General features: G+C 39.0%; 1 protein-coding gene across 3 annotated transcripts in view; it reads right to left on the reverse strand.

The window, feature by feature from the left end:
• CEP57 (centrosomal protein 57) overlaps positions 1–15,391 on the reverse strand; it is a 34,310-nt gene extending 18,919 nt beyond the window's left edge. For 2 of the 3 annotated variants that reach the window (XM_039220324.1, XM_039220325.1), the window contains exons 1-2: positions 15,121–15,388; positions 1,345–1,501 (exon numbers count right to left, since the gene is read on the reverse strand). In XM_039220324.1, the coding sequence (XP_039076255.1) occupies positions 1,345–1,501; positions 15,121–15,165 (202 nt within the window). In that variant the 5' untranslated portion in view covers positions 15,166–15,388. Of the gene's footprint in view, positions 1–1,344; positions 1,502–15,120 lie in introns of all 3 variants that reach the window. The other variant, XM_039220327.1, reaches the window with a different exon arrangement.
• Positions 15,392–15,613: the final 222 nt, after the last annotated feature.

Consider the following 15,613-nt stretch of genomic DNA (forward strand, 5'->3'; position numbering starts at 1 on the left):
ATTCATTAAGCTTTTATAGTGGTTTTTTTTATCAGTCCAGTAACATCTACAATTCTACAACAGAAAGATTTCAGTAAGAGAGCACAAAATGAGAAAGACTTGTAAGCTTGACACATGGCTGGTGTGGTAGCCAGAATGGACACCCAAAGATACCTATGTCCTAATCCTTGAAATTCTGAACACCTGCTATATAGCATAAAGGATTTTGGGAAAGGTTACTAAAATTACAAACCTCATAATACGGAGATTCCTGACTGTCAGCCCAACGTACCCAATCACATGAACCCTTAAAAGCGGACAATTTTCCTCAGCTGTGGTTAGAAAGATGCAGCAGCAGAAGTCAGAATCATATGACGCACGGGAGAGACCTGACCCACCATTCCTGAAGGGGGTCATAAAGAATGCATGGCAAGGAATGCAGGCAGCCTCTAGGAGCAAAATCCGGCCCTGACTGCGAGTCTGGAAGACAATGGAACCTCAACTCCATAACCACAAATAACTTACTTCGAACAAAAATCTGAATAAGCTGAGAACAGATTCTTCCCTAGACTCTCCAGTAAGAAACACAGCCCAGTCAACACTTTTGATTTCAGCCTCATAGGGCCCTGAACAAAGCCCATCCACATTTCTGACCTACAGTAAGTATGCGATAATACATTTGTGTCATTTAAAGATGCTGAATTATGGTAATTTTTTAAGACAGCAAGAAAGCTAATACAAATGGCAAGTTAAACGAATATATACACAGGTATTTCAAAGAAACCAGAGCAAAGGATGTATGGGTAAGGAAGAACAGAAGAGAAGCAAGAGATGAAACTGGTAAGGTATATAGAATCCAGTTTATGAAAAAAAATCTAAGAATCTGTTATGTAAGCCATGAGGAGGTACTGAAATTTATTTAAAGTGGGAGAGACGATGGATAACAGCAAATTGCAGGAACACTGTTAAATGGGGCTGAAAGGGAGACCACAGGCTAAGCAATTATTTAGGAGTGCATTACAATTATCTATGCAATAGATGATAAGAGCCTGAACTAAAGCAATGACAATGGAGAGAAGAACAAATAAGTCTTTGGGATACTTCAGAGGCAAAACACCAGTTTTCGGTCCAGACAGAGCAGTCAAGAATTCTCAAAGTATTTAGCCTTGATGATTTGGTGGAAGATACTGTTCAACAATCAATGAACAAAAGAAAGGTACTATATTTAGAGAAGGGTAAAAACAGCAAAGGGAAAATAGACTTTCCTCTAATTTTAAAATACATGGAAGACGTAAGAGCTTTTAAGTAGTGGGTAAACAAATAAACAACAAAAAAAAAGCCATCTGTTTTGTTAGGCTCTATTACCTCTGCTGTTACTTTCTGGATAGGCAAACGTAGGCTTATTTGGGGAGCGTCGTAGATCACTATTAAGGAAAGGCTTATCAGGCGGATATACTACATATGGAGATGAGGAATGGCGAACCACACTTCCATTAGACCTTGATGGTTCAGCTAAGATGTTCTGAAAAATAAAAATACAAAAATTACTTTCCAAATTTTAAAATGCAAATAGGATATAAATACACAGACACATTTATTCATGACTGAGAACTGTATTGCCTGTGTTCCACTGATAGAGATAACAGAAAAAATAGAGCCCACTGACTATATAACAGAATTCAATCATTACTTTAATAAAGTTTTCAAAGTGTTTCACATTTGACTAACTATAGCCATTTGCCAGACACTATAAAAAGGAAATATCATTCACATAATTTGAATACGAATACTATAAAGAAATACTTAAATATACTCACAATAAGTTTAATATAGTTTACTTAAAACTATGTATTATAAAATATACTCAGAAAAGTAAATATTTTTATATTACCTGAAACTGTTACAAAATGACTGAATTAATCTATGCCCACTCAACTAAATATTTTATGAATATTTATCAAATATCCAAGACTCTGCAGTATATAGAAAGAAAGGCATAGTCCTTGCCTCAAAAAATTTACATTTACTTAGGGAAAAAAAGTGGGAGAGGGATTTAATTAGAAGACATTAAAGCTTATCAAATACCCAAAAATATAAAATTTTATTCCCACACAAATGGATATTTTATTTCCATTCATCTTGTCATGGATGGGATTCTGTTCAATTCGGGATTGTGTTCCGCATGATTTCAGTGCAGGGATGCAAACTGTGGCAGCTTGTTAGTTGTAGGTGACTTCCTACCGGTAGGCAGACCAGGAGTGGGGGAAATAGTGGAGAAACTGAAAGCTAAGGTGGAAGATAGAACCGTTAACTGTTCAAAATTCTCAGATATTAATTTTTCTTATTCAAATAACCAGAGCAAAATAGTTCTCAACTGTTACCTTGGAGAACTACACTATACAGCTCCAGAACAATCTATGTCCAGAAAAGAACAAAGGGAGAATGAATACTTACAAAAATGGTAAACAATCTCCTGGAATAAACAAAGGCAATCAAGATAACCATACTGTATCTGCAACTTATTAAAAAATTAAAGACTATTTCCATATAAAATGATGCAATTTTCCCACTGATTTAAGAAAGCAAATACAGGGGCACCTAGGTGGCCCAGTCAGTTAAGCATTCAACCTCGGATCAGGTCACGATCCCACGGTTTGTAGGTTCGAGCCCCGCATCAGGCTCAGAGCCTGGGGCCTGCTTCAGATTCTGTATATCCCTTTTTCTCTGACCCTCCCCTACTCATGCTGTATCTCTCTCTCTCTCAGAAATAAATAAAAACATTTAAAAAATTTTTGTAAGTAAGAAAATACAGAACACGTTATGGCTATGAAAACTCAAGAAGAGGGCAAAGAGCTTGGAAGGGGTAGGGGTAAAGTCTCAAAGCGGTACTCAAGTATATTAATGTTAAGTAGATATAAAAAGCGTGTTCACATGTACAGGATTAAGAGTTGGCATTTTTCAAACTTTCTGTAAAGCTGACAGGTTTTGGAGATGGCTGGAAAACAGGGTAAGAGTTCAATTCTTAAAATATGTAACACTGCTAAAGCTCTTACAAAGCACCATAAATTGTCACTTAGCTTAATTTTAAATATAATTCTTCACAGAGAACCTTATCTTCACACAACCTACTAGAATCCTATTATTTAACAACAACTACCATTCAAAGTCACTGGTTAGGAAGTATTCCTTAACAATTTATATTTATGAACATAAGTCACCTGTATATTCACTTAAGATGTTCAAAACAATTTTTATTAGAATTACTGAACACTGCAGACATTACATAACTATACATAAAGGATTTACCCAAAAAACCCAAACTGAAACAAATGAAAATAAACCATCTTCATTAAATTCACTGCCTATTAGCTCTCATAAAACTAAGAGTTCCAAATTTTTCCTTTTTGAAACATGTCTCCAAAGAAGATATTCGAAAGGCCAACAGATACATGAAAAGACGTTCAACATCCATTAGTCATGAGGGCAATGCAAATTAAAACCACAACAATAACATCTCACACCTGTTGAGAATGGCCATCATCAAAAAGATGTGGAGAAAAGGAAACTCATCTGCGCTGTTCTGGGATTGTAAATTGGTAGAGCCACTATGGAAAACAGTGCAGAGCTGTGGCACATACAATGGAACATTATTCAGCCATAACAAAACAAGAAAACCCTACCATTTGCAAAAAGCATGGATGAACCTTGAAGGCAATATACTAAGTGAAGTCAGACACAGAAAGACAAATACTTATGAACTCACTTATATGTAGAATCTACAACCAACAAAAAAACCACTCTATGGAAAAAGAAATCAGACCTGTGGTTACCAGAGTGGAAAAGCTGGGAAAAAGGGGAATTAGAGGAAGGTGGCCAAAAGGTACAGGCTTCCAGTTATGAGTATTAAGGACGTAAGATACAACATGATGTCCGCAGCTGACATGGCTGTATGATTATGAGAGAGTTGTCAAGAGTTGCCTAAAAGTTCTCATCACGAGGAAAAAAAATTTTCTTTTCTTTGTATCTGTATGAGAAGAGGGATGTTAGGTAAACCTACTGTGGTAATCACTTCACAATATATGTAAAACCATCATGTTGTATGCCTTAAACTAGGACAGTGACAAATGTCAATTATTTCTCAAAACTAGGTAGGAGGAAGATTTGTCTTTCAACAAAATCTGTCACATATATATCATAAAAATATTGCTCAGGTTGGGTCAGCAAATTATGAAAGTGCTTTCTATATAAAAATTCAAGTCATAATGGAATACTTCTGCAAAGCTATTCAACATGTATTCCATTTTCTATGTCAGCCATCTCATTTTGGATGTTTGGGTTTTAGCAAAGAAAATTCATTGTTACTATGAATGGGTTGGGTCAATGTCCTCTTCTGCTACCAGCGGTTTAAAGCACAGAAAGAATACACAGATCAGCCAAAAGAAAAAGAAAGACAGAAAATAAAATGGCCTTGTAAAAATTATTTACAAGAACTATTTTGAAATAAAATTAAACCAAGAAACACAAAACTGGCAACTCTTCATTATATATACACACAAATGTGTCTAATAAAATAGTAAAGGATAAAATGTGGTACATGCATACAATATTATTCAGCCTTAAAAAAGGAGGGAAATCTCATTATCTGCTACATAATTGATGAACCTGGAGGACATGCTTAGTGAAATAAGCCAGTCCAAAAAAGACAAATACCTCATGATTCTACTTAAAAAAAATTTTTTTAACGTTATTTTTGGGAGTGAGAAAGAACGCAAGAGAGTGAGAGAGCGCGCACCCAAGTGGGAGGCGGGCAAAGAGAGAGGGAGACACAGAATATGAAGGAGGCATCAGGCTATGAGCTGTCAGCGCAGACCCCAACAGGGGACTCAAACTTCCAAATTATGAGATCATAACCAAAGGCAAAGTCAGACACTTAACCAACTGAGCTACCCAGATGCCCCATCTACTTACATAAGGTATCTAAAGTAGTAAAATTCATAGAAACAGAAAGCAGAATGGTGGCTACCAGGGGCAAGGAAGGTTGCAAAGGGGAGCTGTTTAATAGAGTTCTGAAAGATGAAAAAGTCTGGAGATGCTTCACAACAATATGAACATACTTAACACTACTGAACTGTACAATTAAAAATTAAGATGACAAAGTGTTAGGTAAACACCTAAGAATAATAATGTAATTAGAAAAAATAGTATGTGTTCTTAATGGTAAGTTTTTCCAAGCGAGAAAAACAATTGGGGATAAGTCATAAACTTCAGGGATTAGAAAAGTAATATTTTTAAGAGTTGGAAAGAACCATAAAAACAATCTAGTACACTTCCTTATTAAAGGAAGTTCCAAACAGCTGACCTGCTATCTCACCTCCCCCTACAGAATCAGGGGAATCATATTCTAGGTGAATCAGTGAATTAACCAGTTCTCAAAAGCGAACCACCAGCCTAACTACACCTGTTCTCATATATTCTGCCTTCCCTTCCATGAAACAAGGAATGAAGGGTCTTTAATGGACCTATCTCCATCTACCTGTTCAGTCTTGGTTCTTATAAAACCCTTTCTCCTCCTGATGGTATTTCTCCCTTACTAGATCTTTCACACTGTCATTAAGGACAAAACAAACAAAAGCTTTCCTGAATTTTAGGATTTAGCTAAGCTCTTGCCAGCTCTTCCACTCTTGCCTCATTTCTCAGGTTTTACAACAAAGTCCTCAAACTACTATTTGTAATTGCTGCTGCCTCTTGATCCTCACCTTCTTACCCTTTCCGATCAGACTTGAATCTTCACCAATTCAAAGAAAAAGTTCATCAAGCTCACCAATGACTTATATTGCTGAATTTGGTGACCTTTCAGCATGTGATACAGATCACTTCATCTCACCACTTTCCTTAAAAGATAGACCACATTCTTTGGTTTTCCTAATACTTAGGTATCTTCCTGAGAATCTCTCTGGCTCTCTCATTCCTCTTTTAAAATGCTGCAGTGCCCCAAAGCTTAGTCCTTCCACCTCTTCTGGTTTTCTTCTAAATGAATTCCTTTGATGATCTCATTTCATTTTCATCTACATGGGTTCCTTTGATCTTCTCAATATTAAGGGCTTCGAAAAGCCTCTATTTGTGAGATTTTCAAATTTAAATATGGAATCCAGAGCTCCCTCTCTCGAACTCTATATTCAAATTAAATTTCCTATTCATTATCTACACTTTGAAGTCAATATGGGCACCTCAAATTTCACAGGTCTGTGACAAATTCTTGAACCAGACTGCCAAAACCTGCTCCGCTCCCAGCATACCACAACCATCAGCACCACCATTCACCCAGCCGCTCAGGTCAAAACTCCCGATGGAGTCATTTCTCATACACCCCACATCTAATCTCTCAGCATATTTAGTTGGGCGTCTGTCTTCAAAATATGAAACTTGCCAATTTCTCATCAATTCCACTATTAATACGCTGGTTGACACCACTGTGATCTTTTGTCTAGACTGCCATTAACAGTCTCCTAACCACTCTTGTCCAAATCTCCTTCGTCTGTCTCCAAATCATTATGATCGTTTAAAATAGTAAATTGAGTAACATTCCGAATTATAATCCTCCAAAGGATCTATATCACAGAATAAAACCCAAAATTCTTACAATGGCTTTGAAGGCCCCACATGTCTGACCCCAGGCTAACCCTGACTTTACTTCCTCCCACTCTTCCTCCACACCACTCCTGCCCCCTCATCATTTCCCAGCTATACTGACCAACCAACTTTTAGATTTCTAAAATCCACAGTACACTCCATGTTTTTTTACTATGTTTATCCCTTTCTCAGGCCATTCAGCCATCTGCTCAAAAGTCTGTCAGTAAGGCTTTCCCTATCAAAAGCAGCATCCTTCTGTCAGTCTATCTCCTTTAATTGTTTTCAAAAAACTTTTCTTTATTTGATATATTTATTATGTGTATGCCCTGTGGAGTAAAAAGTATAGTTTTGTCCTTGGTTCTTGATACAGATTCACAAACTCTTGGAATTTTTTAAGTGATAGGAGTTTTTATTATGCTAATAATGGGAACCCCTACTAGCTTCAGGATGAGGGCTGGTAGCCAGAAAAACCAATGAAGTGATTAGAGTTGGAAATTATGGCTCCATACCCTGACCCTAGGAGAAGAGAGGGGCTGGAGACTGAGTGCAATTATTAATGGCCAATGATTTAATAAATCATAAGTACATGATGAAACTTCCATAAAAACTCTTGAACAGTGAGGTTCCAGGACTTCCAAAGTTGTCACGGAAGCCCCTTTTCATCTTGCTCTATTATGTCTCCTTCCATTTAGCTGTTCCTGAGTTGCATCCTTTATAAAAAGAAAAAGAGAAAAAAGCTATAACTGGGGCATCTGGATGGCTCAGTGGGTTGAATGTCTGACTCTTGACTTTGGATCAGGCCATGGGATAGAGCCCCTAGTCAAGTCGGGCTCTGTGCAGAGCCTGCTTGGGATTCTCTCTTTCCCTCTACCTTTCCCCTGTTTGCTTGCTCTCTCTCTCTAAACTAAAAAGTTAAAAAACAAAGAGCTGTAATTTTAAGCATAGCTCACTTCCTGAGTTCTGCGAGTCATTCTAGCAAATTAATAAATGTGAGAAGGGAGGGTCATGGGAACTCCTTAATTTGTAGTTAACTGGGCCTAAATGCAAAATCCTTCAGGGCACCTGGGACTTGCAGATGGTGAACGAAGTGGGGGCAGTCATGGGGGACCTAGGCCCTTAGCCTGTCCAGCCTCCATTATCTCCAGCTAGTTAGCAACAGAATTGAATTGAATTGAATGTAGGATGCCCAAATGGCACAAGAGAATTGATGTTGGAGAAGCACAGTCATTCTCACTAGAGTTTGAGTTCCAATAAAACCACTCAATAAAGAGGTTTAATGTATCTGTTAAATGAATTAATTACACAATTCCTCTGCAAAACAGGAAAACTGTACATTGACCACAGACTGAATTACCCTACTCAATAAAATATAACTGTAAATATATTTATAAAATATAAATTATAATTTCCTTTATGTCAAACAATCAAGAGCTCAAATGTCATAGAAAGACTGTAAAACAAGTTAACAGACATGAGACTGCTATACTAAGAAGTGTCTGCGTGCAACGCTGGTTCTTGGCTGGTATCTGGGAACTTAAATTTGGGAAAGGTTCCAACTACTGTCACCATGATTGTCAGCAGTCTGCAGGACCAGCCCAGGTTCAATGATTTGCTGGGACTGAAAGGACTCAGGATATGGTTATTCTACTGACTAGGATATATTACAGCATAAGAATACAAAGCAAACCAGCAAGGAAAAGATGCATGGGGGTGATATGTGTAAGATATCAGGTACAAGCTTTCAAAATTCCTCTCTAGGTGGAGTCCTACAGGATGTGCTTAATTCCTCTAGCACAACAGCATCACAACAGTAACAACTTTTGGAAAGTGTTGTCTACCCAGAGAGCTCCTTAGACTCAGTGGCCAAAGTTTTCACTGGGAGTTGGTCACATTCCTGACTCTCAGCTAGAAACCCAGTGTTCAACATAAACCATATTGTTTGCACAGTTTAGGCACAGTGAGGCACTCTTGTCATTGAGGTTAAAGTTTTATATCAGTGTAGGAAATGGTTTACCATTTTAGTCTGCAGTTGCCTAACAAAGAGCTAACCTTGCAAACAGGCCTTTCTAAAGATAACAACAGTCATCTGAGATGATGAAAGATTTCAAGTGAATTCTTGTTTTCAGTGCCACAGGCCATCCAATGATGAGTACCTGAGCACTACTGAAGGCCAAAAGATCTTTCAAGCAGAGTATTTACACTCCCCCCACCAACTATACATAAAATATATACATATGCAAAACAAAAACAACCCACAAACCTCAAATTTGCATCGTACTTCACACTTTACATTTTCATTATCTGAGTTGTTCCTCACAACCATCCTGACAAGAAAGCATCTCCACTTTGGAATTGTGAAAACTGTATTTGGGATTTATTTTCGAACACTGAACATAGTATCTTAGATTTGTCAGCACATTGTTTTTTCAAAGCATATTCATATTGTCCTTTGTTATTACAAGAACCCCGTGAAGGAAGCATAGCAAATATTATTGTCCCAATTTTGTGGCTGAAAAAAAAACAGAGGCTAAGAAAACTTAAGCCATTTTCTTAATTAAGGTCTCATAATTATAAGTAGCCCAAGTCTAACTCCTAATCAGCACTCCTCCCAAAACCCCAAGCAGTCAATAAATATTTTCCAATCAAAATGATATGATCCTAAGAAAAACTTTCAGGTCAGGATTAGAGGCAAAATGTTTAACCTGACCACTTTCTTCCTTGGCAACTTTAGTTCTTACTTAGAAACACTTATGATTTCTAAGTGATTTCTAAACACTTACGACAAATCCAAGTATTTATTGGACATCTCTGTCTGCCTCATTAAGTATGAAGGATGGTAAAAAAAAAAATGTGTATTATTTGCCTTCTTTTCAAATGGAATGTGCAACATGGCTGGAAGACATCAGGTACATAAAAATTTGAATACAATTTAGCAAACCATATTCAACTACATAGAAAAGATAAGACAGTATAATCAAAGTGGGGTTATTTCAGGAATGCAAGACTGGGTTAACTTTAGAACATCTGTCATGTTAAAGTGAAAATCCACTTTAACAAATGCAAAAAAGCAATCATTAAAATTCACTATCCAGACATTATTAAAGAATTATTTTCTTATAGCAGTAAAGAAATTAACAAAAAATCATGGCAATATATTTAATGGTATAAGACTTAAATCATTCCTTTTAAATTCAGGAACAAGGTAAAAATATCTGCAAGACAACTTCTAATCAATGTTGTGCTGCATTTTGTAGCCTGCATATTAAGATAGTGAAAGGAAATAACAGATGTTAAGATTGAAAATGAAGAATCAAAATTTCACAATTATCATCTAAATAGAAAATACCAAAGAATCTTCAATTATTAGAATTAATTAGAGTTTAGGGGTTCCTGGGTGGCTCAGTCAGTTAAGCGTCCAACTGTTGGTTTTGGCTCAGTTCCATGATCTCACGGTTTTGTGGGTTCAAGCCTCACGTCACGCTGTGCGTGGACACTGTGAAGACTACTTGGGATTCTCTTTCTCTCTCTCTCTCTCTCTCTCCTCCCTCCTTTCCCAACCCCCCCCCCACATTCACACTGTCCCTATCTCTCTCAAAAATAAACTTAGAAAAATTTTTAAAAAAAGAATTCGAGTTTAGAAAAAGTGGCTGAGTAAAATTAATATGAAAGGAATGAATACTAATTCTACATACCAGTTATAAAATGCAATTTATGAAAATATATTTAAAAACAAACTAAAAGTAAATTTAATAAATGATTCACAAGACTTGAAATTATAAAACTTTACCGAAAAGTGTTAAAGATAAAAAAAAAAACCTGGAGTAACAGGGTATGTTCAGATAGAAGACTCAATATTTTAAAAGCATCAGTTATTCCCAAATTGAGCCTGAAATTCAATGCAACTTCAATTGAAATTCCAATGGCAGATTTTATAATTTCTATTAAAGAATGCAAAGGGCCAAGAATTGCTAACATTTTTCCTGAAAGAACAAGGAAGACAAGCACTCTCTCAGACAAATTGAAAGGAGAATGATTAAGACAGTGAGAGACAAATATAACACTGGAACAGAGAGCCCACTGAAACATACACACAGATATGGAAATCAATATTATTGATAGCTAGAAATGTAAACCACTGGGTAAAAGGTAAGTCTAACAAGTAATTTTGGAGAAATTGTGGATCTCAAGTAGAAACATTAAACCGGGTCCCTGCCTCACAAACTAATTTCAAGCAAACTAAGGACTTAAAAGGTGCCACTTCAAAACTTGTAGAGAAAAATATGTAAGAACGTCATTAACATCATTAATGACATAGGGTATAAGAATTTCTTAATCAATAAGTACTAAACATAAAAAGACTAATACATTTTATCCCATGAACATTAAAAACTTCCATCAAAAGGTATCTTAAAAAGACAAGCCAAAGAGTAATTAAAATTCAGCTAACAGATGATGATTAACATCTAGAATACATAAAGAATGACTATGAATCAATAGGAAAAGACAGACCAACTAAAAACAGGCAAAACACACAAGCAGGCATTTCATGGAAGGAAAAAATAAACATGAAAAACTAGTAAAATTATGAAAAAATAAAAAGTGCATCTTATCTTCATCATTGATCAGAGGAGCACAGGTGAGAACAGGATAGCATTTCACACTCCTCTTGGCAAAAATTCAAAAGTGAGACAATACCACCTGTTCAAAAGGATGTGGATTAAAGGTGACTGTCGGTGGGAACATACTGGTACAACTGCTTTGGAAAACAATTCAGCATTACCAAATAAAGCCAAAGATGCACCTTCTATGACCTGCAATTTCAATCACAGGAAATGTGCCGAGCTATTTTTTCTCTCTCTCCTCTCTTTTTAAAAAACTGATTATGTCAAGTCACTAAACATATTCCACCATCCACCACCAAGTTATAACCCACAGCTCAACTTGCAGTTTCAAAACGACTGCTGTCCCTCTCAAACATTTTGGGTTTAGGGACCCCTTCACACTCTTAAAAATTACTTAAGAACCCAAAGACCTTTGTTCGTGTGGGTTACGCCTAAATGTTAAGATACTAATTTAAAAACAATATACTCATGATGTTACCATAAATATAATTTTTAATGAAAAATAACTATCATCCACAAACTTTAATGAAAAGATATTTTTATAAATTTCTCTAATTCTTAACTTAAAAGAAGCCTGCTGGATTCCTACATTTGCTTCTGCATTCACTCTGCTAGATATGTTAATTTGGCTGATGTTTAAGAAAATCTGGTCTCCCACAAAGTGGCTGGGTAAGGAAAGTAATTGTAGACCCCCATGGTGGGACGTAGGGACCTCCCAAAGATCTTCTGATCATGCGTTAAAAACTGCTGCTCTAGAGAAATCGTTGCACTTGTGGAACATATGGGAAGGATCACAAGCGAACGGTTTTTGAATCGTTGGCAAACTAATGAACAAACTGGCTCTGTGATGTACCAGCTGAGTAATCTTAACCTCTCTGTTCCTCATTCAAAAATGGAAATACTAAAGATTTCCATACTAATATATGAAAAGCACTTAAAATCACACCTGCCAATTAATGCTATATAAGTTTATTTTATTATAATCTCAAAATGTATAGTGGTGGTGTATATGTGAGACAAAAGCTGGAAGATGTAAAAAGGAACTTAAAGGTATTAATTTTATCATTCTCCAAAGTAAATGTTTTATATATTCAATATTATAAAAACCTATGTTATATTCATAAAACTTTTAAGAGAAAAAAAGAGTTAAAGGGCCTGGCTAAAATGCCAGAGACCAGTTAGGGAGATTAGCTTATTAAGTCCCAAGTTACATGTAGAGTTCTGACTACGGTTACAGGGAAAATAAAAAAGGAGTGACAGGAAAGACATTCTTCTATTTGAACATTATGCTGCCTATACTTTTACTGAAAATCGCTGTGCCCAATCAAAGTTGCTTTCCTGAGGCAGCCACTAGCAAAATGATACACAGCAATCACTCAGTAAAAGTTACCTGCTGTTGTTACTCTGCTTGCTGCTGTTGCAAAATATACTTAAAACGATCTGAATGTATCACTTGCATCCATCTTGTTCACATTTGAGATTTACATGGTAGCTGCTTCCAAAAGAATGCTATTTGTGAATGTATCTGGTAAAAATCCTTGCCTAGTAAAAGCACCTCTATTGGGCACTACTAGCTAGCTCCAAGCTGGGTTTATCAGTGATGAATATATATGAATTTTTTAAAAAATTTTTTATAGTTTATTTATTTTTGAGACAGAGAAAGACAGAACATGAGTGGGGGAGGGGCAGAGAGAGAGAGAGACAGACAAACAGACAGACAGACTGACTCCAGGCTCTGAGCTAGCTGTCAGCACAGAACCCATGAACCAGAGATCATGCCCTGAGCCGAAGTCGGACACTTAACTGACTGAGCCACCCAGGCGCCCCTATATGAATTATTAATACTCACAACTCTAAAATCTGAATGAGTAGTCTCTGAGTTTATGCCGTAGTTTTAAAAGGTGTTTTTGTGTGGTCTTATTTCATGATCAGCTGTTTCTTAAGCTAAAATGCTTTTTAAGTTTTGTTGTAAATGCCAGCCTTATTTGACAGGACAATTAAAGTGTCTACGCAGGGCCATTTCTTACACACTGACAAACTAAATTTAGTCATTTTTTTGTTTTGAGACACTGTGATGTAGCAAGGCAAATTGAGAAGGTTGTTACACTTTGACTTCCAAATGTCCTAGATATTTGAAACCTGTATTACTGATATTTAGAATCTACCGAAAGCTGAGCTTAGCATTTAAAAATATATGTGCTTTCCTACTGAACATTCCCTTAAATTTACGTACAGGCTACCTGAAGGGCTAAGGTACATCCTAGTACCCTTGCACAGCTAGATGGACTTGGCAGACTACAGCTCCGTTAACATTTATAGGAGTATGTCTTGCTCAGTCTAAGTTTTGAAAGCAGTGAAAAGCCTTCTTCTCCCAATTAAATTTAATTAATTACAACTCCTATATCTTATTCAACTACTTACAGATACTTCCTTCTAATAGTTCCTCTTTTCTCTATTCCCTTTCACTGACCTAATTCCGGAATAAACTCTAAGTGCTTCATTCATTCCTTCTCCTTGAGCTTCCCTGACCACTCTGCAAACGGGTTACTCCCATCCTGCTAAAACTCTTAAGTTAGACCCGATATCACAAATCTTAAGTCACCAGAAGGTGAAACTGAGCAAAACTCGTCTTCCCCAAACTAACTCTGCTCTTCGTGCTCCCTAAACTACGCCCTCCGCCCAGCGTCTATGACATAACTTTACCCTGACAACCTCCCGTTTTCTTCCCTATCCCTCTTTTCTCATGTTTTTACCCACTTCCACAATTCGTGCAACCCAAATCTACCTCCACACGACCTCTGCTCATTCCACATCAGTTTCCCAGAAAGCTCCTGTTGCCTTGGCACATACCCAGAAATGCCCGAGGTGCCTTTTTCTTCCGTTCAGTTCTGGTGACAGGCATTTACACTTCCCTCCCCAGCCAGCTAGCCAGCTCCATCTTCCCTACTAGGAAACCCGTTTCTAGCCTCTCCCAGGCGCTGCCAACCACTCTGGCCCAGGTTATTCCAGTATAGCAGCATTTCTTAAACAGAACTGGGGAACAACCCAGTTACATGTCGTTTCTCTGCAGTGTCTGCTTCTTCGGAGCAGGGAGTCCATCCTATCCACCTGTGTCACCTCAGCGCCTGCAAGTCCGCCAGGCACTCAGCAGTAGCTAACTGAAGACCTAAGGGCTCTCCCCGGAGCCCCCTCGCCTTCTCTGCCTATTCCCAATGCCGCGGAGGCCCAAACGCTTTGCACTCGACACTCCAACTCGACAAATAATAGTGACTGAACAGGCTGGTGGCCCTTGTGGAGACGAGAACTGTATTAAGGTTCCGCTTCCCCCGTCGCCTCCCTAAAACAGCGCGTCCACGTTGCAAAGTAATACTGGCGGCCCGAAGCGCGCGCTCCGGGTAGGACAGGCGACCGCAAAGCTACCGGGAATGCACGAGGGGAGGCACTGCAGGCACGGGAATCAGCACCAGGAGCAACGAGTAAGCACCTGAGACTGCGGGCTGGGCCGCAGCTGCAAAGAAGCCGACCCGCGCGCCTACCTGGTCTCGGAGTTTCCAGAAGGGGCCGTTACACCCACGTGACCAAAGCCGCACCGTTTTCGCAAGGCCAGGGCGCGGGTAGCCATCCCAGCGAATCCCGGCAATGTTCGGCAACCTGGGCTGCTAGGCCAGAAGGTGAGGGGAGCACAGGGATGGAGGCGGCCAGGCCTATTGCGACGTTAAGGGAGCAGCCTACACAGAGGAGCAGTGGAAGTCAGGGGAGCGCGGAGCGACCAGGCACCCCGGGCCGTTTCCCAGGATGGGAGGAGACTCTGGGCCGAGAGCACTCTGGAGGGTGAGGGAAGCAGAGAGGCGCCAGGACCGAGCCTATTCGAAGGTCAACCGCTTCTTACCGAGAACTGAGAACCAGAAGTCGCAGACACCGATGCTGCCGCCATCTTCCTGCCTTCCCAAAGGACCTCCGCAGCCCTGGGGGGATCCGGGTTCTCAAGCTCTTCCTCAAGATTCCAGAGCCGCCCACCGGGGGCGACCCTAAACCGAACCCCAGATGGAAGGGGCTGGTGCCGGATCTGGAAACCCCTGCGCACACCCCCACGGGGACGCCCACGCTCAGGGGTGCACACGAGAAAGGCAACAACGTCCTAACGGACGTCTTGAATAGCCAATCAAAAAAGCGGACGTCTTCCGGTAGTAGGAGCGAATCCGCCTCTTCCCCCGTGACGTCACAAGGTAGCTCGTATCGACCCTGCGGGGTCCGCGGATCCTGCCGGCTACCGGACCGCTCTGAGGGGACTTTACGAAGGGGCTGCCCTCCTCGAGGAGGAAACGTGAGGCTGGGGTTTTGGTGTCTCCAGTGGCAACTGAATCAAATGACTGAAACAGAGT

This window comes from Hyaena hyaena, unplaced genomic scaffold, assembly GCF_003009895.1.
Source record: "Hyaena hyaena isolate Hyena2069 unplaced genomic scaffold, ASM300989v1 scaffold_882, whole genome shotgun sequence".
Classification (NCBI taxonomy): domain Eukaryota; kingdom Metazoa; phylum Chordata; class Mammalia; order Carnivora; family Hyaenidae; genus Hyaena; species Hyaena hyaena.